Source organism: Haliaeetus leucocephalus, unplaced genomic scaffold (genome assembly GCF_000737465.1).
Source record: "Haliaeetus leucocephalus isolate CR32 unplaced genomic scaffold, Haliaeetus_leucocephalus-4.0 Scaffold224, whole genome shotgun sequence".
Classification (NCBI taxonomy): Eukaryota; Metazoa; Chordata; class Aves; order Accipitriformes; family Accipitridae; genus Haliaeetus; species Haliaeetus leucocephalus.
In genome coordinates, this window is record NW_010972660.1 from 662,794 (window position 1) to 669,267 (window position 6,474).

At 58.6% G+C, this 6,474-nt stretch overlaps 2 protein-coding genes across 3 annotated transcripts in view; one reads left to right on the forward strand and one right to left on the reverse strand.

Annotated features, from left to right (window-relative positions):
- Window positions 1-926: 926 nt before the first annotated feature.
- On the reverse strand, window positions 927-5,999 carry NUBP2 (nucleotide binding protein 2). Its single transcript, XM_010567023.1, has 7 exons — window positions 5,931-5,999; window positions 4,578-4,696; window positions 3,668-3,866; window positions 3,178-3,332; window positions 2,845-2,955; window positions 2,460-2,529; window positions 927-1,847 (listed from the first exon to the last, which is right to left on the reverse strand). The coding sequence occupies exons 1-7, from the start codon at window positions 5,947-5,949 to the stop codon at window positions 1,702-1,704; spliced, it is 819 nt and encodes a 272-aa protein (XP_010565325.1). The 5' UTR covers window positions 5,950-5,999; the 3' UTR covers window positions 927-1,701.
- Window positions 6,000-6,274: 275 nt separating this feature from the next.
- Window positions 6,275-6,474, forward strand: part of SPSB3 (splA/ryanodine receptor domain and SOCS box containing 3) — a 9,142-nt gene continuing 8,942 nt past the window's right edge. The window contains exon 1 of one of the 2 annotated variants that reach the window (XM_010567036.1): window positions 6,275-6,366. The gene's annotated coding sequence lies outside the window, so the exon portion shown is untranslated. Of the gene's footprint in view, window positions 6,403-6,474 lie in introns of both variants that reach the window. The other variant, XM_010567035.1, reaches the window with a different exon arrangement.

The window sequence follows — 6,474 nt, forward strand, 5'->3', positions numbered from 1 at the left end:
AGCCCCTCAGGGCTTGCAGACACAGGACAAGGAGTTCAGACTCCCCAGGGTGCTGGAGGAGTTCACAGCAAGTTTTCTGCAAGCCCCCTGGGTGGGTGGCATGTGCCCAGGGAGGGAGCAAGAGGTGCCCGGCCATTCTGCAGAAGTCAACGGCCCGGTCAGACTCCAGTGCCACTGCCTGGCTCTCCAAATCCCAGATAAGTGACCAAAGGTCAGACAAAATTTTCCTGGAACATTGCACATGGGGGAAACCTGGTCAGGTGTGAGTCCTTGCTGCAGGCGCAGCAGGAGCAGGGACAGATGTTCCTCCTGCTCTCCTCCAAACAATGGCTGCTGGCTGTCATCCAGTTTGGTTAGTGGAAATCTGAGATTTCCCCCTGTCTCCCTGAAACAGCACTGCAAGGGAGAGTCCCAAGCATGGAGAGGGCACACAGGCAGGAGGGGCTCAGAGTCCAGGAGGAAAGGAGATAAGATGCAAGGACACCACCTTCCATTTGCTTCCCCAGCTTAAGTCAAGTCTGCAAGAACAGGGCAGGTCCCATGGAAGCAGCAGCTCTGGGGCCATGGAAGGAGGTCCAAGGGAACAGGACACTGAGAGCAATGAGGCAGGAACCACCCAGGGACATGGAGGAGCCCCACGTGTGGCATGGGTGTGGAGAACAGCTGTGGCAAAGCATCCCACAAAGGACTGCCAGGGCCAGCTTTCAGCAAGATAAGGGACTGGCTGGATCTTGAAGCTGGTATGGAAGGAGGAAAGATTTAGCCAAACCCCAGCAAGGAAACAAGGGAAAAGCAGGAAATACCTAGATGTACATGAAGTACTCGTAATACCAAGACTCACAGCTACAATGAGGCCTGAAGCTGTGGAAAAGCAGAAGTCACAGACCTGGATTTTAAGAAAAGTGTTTACTGCTTGGAAGCTTTAAAAATATTCCTGAGTCACAATAACCCCCAGCAGACCAAAAAAGTCTTGTTTCCAGCACAGCAGGATGCAGACCGCAGACAGGTGGTAGATCTTAAGACATTTTCTGATGCAAAGCACATGCCACGCCTTCATTGGCCCATCAGGAACCAGTGATCTGAGATTTCAGAGCAAGGTGGCCTGGCCTGAGTCCACATCAGAGCACCCAGCCACTCAAACTCATCAGCCACTGAACCAAGTGCCATACAATCCATGACGCAAGGAAAGCAGCAGGAGAAGGCAGCAGCGCATGGATCCAGATGATCAGTGCTGTTTGGATTCATTGAGAGAAGAACAGTCGACGGCGTTTGCCACTGTAGCTGCACCAGGTGATCACCAGAAGCACTGCAGCGTACAAGACACCATGGACACAAGCTAGAATTCCCCAAGCACCCACACAATGGCTGGCTGCAGAGGAAAGGGCTGCATGGGTAGGGTTAGGAACAACTGTACCATCTGGGCAGAGCACTGCCACATTGAGAAGGCTAGAAGCAGGCTGCGCTGTGCAGGCAGGAGCACCCATGCAGGGTTTCTTTGGATCGGGGGGGTGGAGCAGTACTTCCCTTTTTGGATCACTGCGAGTGGCACCGATGCTGTGCTCCCCCCTCCCTCCATCACCTCCCACTGAGACAGTTTTATAGTTAAACAGCTTCTGCATCCTCCTTCCCCACCAGCATGGGCAGCTGGTGGTGCTGCCAGGCCAGGGGCTCAGCTGGCAAGAGTCCAGCTCCACACCCTCCTCAGGAGCTCCGCTGCAACGTACCATCCAAGATCTGCTGGGTGATGTGAGCCAAGGCAGGGAAGGCAGAGCTCTTGGGAAACTCTTGGATGAAGTCTCTGCCTTCTTCCAAGCTCTGGCTGAGTTGGGGGTCCAGGGGAACACAGCCTGTGGGATAGGAGGAATGGGGAGAGTGACTGCTTGCTCATTGTAAGGCAAAGGCTGGAGTCAGGATTAAAGAAACACCCTGCCAGAGTCATCTCCAGGAGAAGCAGTAGGAAAGAAGGCAACCACTACCCTCACTGAGCTCTCCAGGCGCTACTTCTCACCTGTAACCACTTCCTCTGGGTCCAGGACCCCTCTCCACCACAGCACTTTGGGAGAGACGCTCTTCCCTCCTGATCCCCCAGCCCTGTCCAGAGGGCAGGGTTCAGCCCTCAGCCCCCCATTTCTCAGGGAGGCTCCAGGGCATTTCAGGATGGTTCTTGTACAGCTTCAGGCTTGCTCACTCTGTCACCACGATGTCAGCAGCCAGAGTAGGCTGCTGACCATCACCGCCTCTGCCCCAGCAGGGGCCAGATGTCCACTCTGAGCCGTTTGGATGGCAAAGAAGCAAAGCAAGAACGACACCTCACCTCTGACCAGGTGACAGGGGCTCACAGGGACTGGAATCCAGCCTGCCTGCCCCTGTGACACTGCATCTCTCCACTCAAGCACTCCCACAGTACCATGCAGACATCACCTCTAACCACACAGAGCTCTGCTCAAGAGGCCACTCACCTAGGAAGGGGACCCCAGCATGCTTGGCCAGCTCCTCACCTCCCCCTTTGGAAAAGATGTTTGTGCACTCCTGAAGGAGGAAGAGCAAAAGCAGGGAGTCATAAACCCCAGAGCCCTGTGTGACAGGGCAGGTGCTGCCTGCACATGAGTAGAGCCAGCTCCCCTCCACCTTCCTAGCCTCAGGGCACTGCCTTTGCCCCTGCCCTCCCCCAGCTCTCTTCAGGAAAGCAGAGCCAGTGGCTTCTTCCAAAGCTGACATGCAGCAGCTGGCAGCTTCTAGTCCCTGGCTCACGGAATCACCCTCGTGGCACTTGCTGATTTTTCACCCAAGGCACCACATCGCAAACAAGAACCTGCAATAGCCCAGAAGTGACAATAAACTCACCGAGCAGTGTGGACAGACGAAGCCGCTCATGTTCTCCACAATACCAAGAACTCGTAAGCCTGTCTTCTTACAGAATGTCAGCTCTCTCCTCACATCTCCCACAGACACGGCCTGCAGGGGAGAACAGCAGAGGTTAGGGATGTCTATCCAGGCTGACCATGGGTCTGCAGCAGGCATGCATCAAATGAGAGGCAGATGTGTAGAACAAGCAGCCACAGACAGGCCTGTGCAAACACCCACCTGGGGTGCATATTCCCCCCCCACCCCCCAAACCATGTTCAGAGGCAGAAGCCTGCCCAGGAACTCCAGTTCAGCCCCAGCCAGCTGCCCTACCTGGGGTGTTGTGACCAGGATTGCTCCAAGTGGCTTGTAGGGCCGCAGGGCCTCCACCGTGGAGATGTGCTCGTCGGATGTGCCCGGTGGCGTGTCCACAATGAGGAAGTCCAAGTCCCCCCAGGCCACATCAGCAACAAATTGTTTGATCAAAGCTACAGAAATAAAAGGGGCATTAAAAAAAAAAATGCAACAGGTTTCACCAGGTGCCCTGGGAGCTGTAAGCCAGGCAGGGCAGGGGTCAGGAGGCACCCTGGGTGACAAAAGCCCAGGGAGAGACAGGAGGGCTATCTGTCAGCACAACACATGCTGCACTCTCCCCATCTGAGTGATCTGAACCCACTCCTGCAGAACAGGAGCCTTGTTCCTCTAAGGAATGACCTGCCCAGAAAAACCTGGCCCCCAGCAGGAGCCAGCACCACCTCCAGGAGGGTTCGCAGAAGGTTCCCAGCACTGGAAGGTGGCCACCAACAGCAAAACCCAACCGTACCATTTTTCTTGGGTCCTCTCCACACCACAGCATCATCTGGCTTCTCCAGCAGGAAGCCGATGGACATGAGCGAGATGCTTTTATCTTGGTCCACAAAGACAGGGACCCAGCCGCTGTCACATTGGTGCACGTCGTTGTCCTGCGCCCTGAACATGCGGGGTATGCTGGGGCCACACAGGTCCACATCCAGGATCCCCACCTGCAGGAGATGAGGCAGAGCCCTTCAGACAGGGCTGAGCACAGTGGCAGCACCCAGCCACGCTCCTTCCCTGGGTGAGGGGAGGCAGCATCCAAATTTCAGCTGCTTGCAGCACTTTACAGAATGGACTCTCTAGCTCAGCAGCCAGATTTGAAACACAGTTTCAAAGACCTGCTTTAAAGTCTGACTGCCCTCCTGGCCTCCTTCCCTCTGAGGAGGATCTCCTGGGTATTTCCAGGCACTTTGGGGAGATCTTTATGCCAGACACCTGTCAGGATCCAAGTGGCATTGGCTGCACAGAGCCTTTAAAAAAATCATCAGGGAATTCAGCCTGTCTCATGCCCACACAGTTCCCTTTTGTCCCCATTGGGACGCTGTCCTTCAGCTCACCCACTTCACAAAGGGAGTGTGTGTTACACCACAAACCAGCAAAGTCATGTCTCAGTGCCTCAGTATCAAAACCAACAACAAGTCTGGGGTGATTTTAGTCTCTTGGATGAAGGGGAAACGAGTGGCAGTTACCCACGCTGGATCACACAAACACAGAAAAAAAAATCCCTTGAACTGCTATCACAAACAGCATTTTCACACAGAGAATCCATACACTACCCACACAGGATGCACACATACATAAAGGATGAGCAAAACCCAGCCCAACTGCAGGTCGGGAAGGAGAAGACAGAGCTCAGCATCCCACAGACCCTCCCTCACCTTTTTCCCGGAGTGCCGCAGTGACAGAGCCAGCTCGGTGGCAATTGTGCTCTTCCCCACACCGCCCTTCCCGGAGAGCACCAGCAGGATGTGCCGCACCCCAGCCAGGTTGCTTCTCTCTGGAAGGAATGATAACGAGGCATCAGAGTCTCTTCTGATGCAAGACAGCAGCACCTGACAGGTCAGCACGGAGACACGGGTCTCCGCTGAGAGCGATGGTGGTTGTCACCGCTCCAACAAGTCTGGTTTAAGTGTAAGGGAGAGTGAAAGAAGAGGTGGATGTGCCACAGCCCTTTTGCCATCAGAAAAGGAACAAAAAGAGCAATGGCACTTAAAGAGTCTGTGGGGAGTAAAGGCTTTGTCCTGATGACCTAAGCGGCAATTGGGCAGCAAAGCAATAAACACCCAGAGGGCCTTGTAATGCTGGGCCTATGCCAGGTTCAGCCTGAGCCCTCTCGGGGAACGGCTGGGAGGCTGTTGGTGAGGTCAGGCCCTTGGCGTTTCCTTCTTCCACGCCACATCAATCACCTCCCCACCATCCCAGGCTCCTCTCCAGCCTCCATGCCGTCTCTTTCTATGTTGTCAGTGCTGCTCGGGTCTCTGCTCCGGATTCAGCCGCTGCATCCCATCAACGCAGAGCCGAGAGTGGGGAATGCTCGGGGCTGGCTTCCCCGGCCTGGGGCTGCACGGGTGGCAGAGCATCAGACCGGGCACTCGGGCAGCAGCCGAGCAAACGCCACCCACCCACCCGGGCCCGCGTTCCCGGGCACGCCGTCACCACCGGCCACTGACTCACCGCGCCTGGCCTGGCCCGCCCCCGCGTCCCTCCCGCATCACACCGGCACCGGGACCGGCACCGGCAGCATGGAGCCCGCACGCACCATGGCAGACCTCATCCGCACTTCCACCGACGGTAACGGCGCTCGGCCCCAATAACGGAGAAGGGGGAAAGAAGGGAGGGCGGGGAGTGGGGGACGGAGCCCCTCTGCGAGGTGCTCCCGGGATACCGGCCCGGTGACACCGGCAGCCCCGCGCCAGGCCCGGTTACTCGGCGCTACCCCCCCGCCCCCAGCAGGAGCCAGACCCGGGTCTCCGGCAAGGCCCAGCGCCGCTCCCCGGTAACCGGGCCCCGGCCCAGCCCGAGGACCGCGGAGCTCCCCTCACCAGCAGCCGGGCCCCATCACCACGGCACCCGGCCAGGCCCCGTCACCCCGGGCGGGACGTTCCCCGCGAGGTGCGCTGGGGCGCCCGCCAGGCCCCGTCACCCCAGGATCCCCCATCCCCACGGAAGGCCGGCTCCAGCCCGGCAGCCCCGGGGAAAGCCGCCCGGCCGCGGACCCCACCGCCGCTCACCCCCTGCCGCCTCCTCCATGCTGATACCAGGGACCACCCGCTTCCGCCTTCCGCCGGGTTAAAGCCCCGCCTCCGCGGACTGGCAGGCGCCGTCCCCAATCGCGAGCCGCACGCTCATAGGCAACCCGGCCCCCCAAGGCTCTGCAACCAATCCAATCCTCCGGCTCCCCTTCCGCCAGCCAATAGCCTTAGTGCTTTTCGTCGGCGACGCGCGCTCGCCCTCCGAAGGGACCGCCCAATGGCGCGGCTTGCCGAGGATTGACGCACGGCGCAGCCAGTGGCGTCGTGCTCCCTTCAGCCACCTCCCACTCCCTCCTCCTTCAGCTGTGAGCGACGGGGCGCTCAGCCAACGGCGAAGGGGAGCGGCTCAGACGCAGCCAATGGGCGCCTGAGGGGCGGTGTCGAGAGAGGATTGTTTATGTCCCGGGAGGGGAAAGTAGGTCAGAGCGCGGCGGCGGGGCCGGGCCGCGGGGTAACGCCGGGCCGGGGCCGGGCCCGGGACGCGGGTGGGATCCGGGATCTGGGGGCCGAGGCCGAGGCCGAG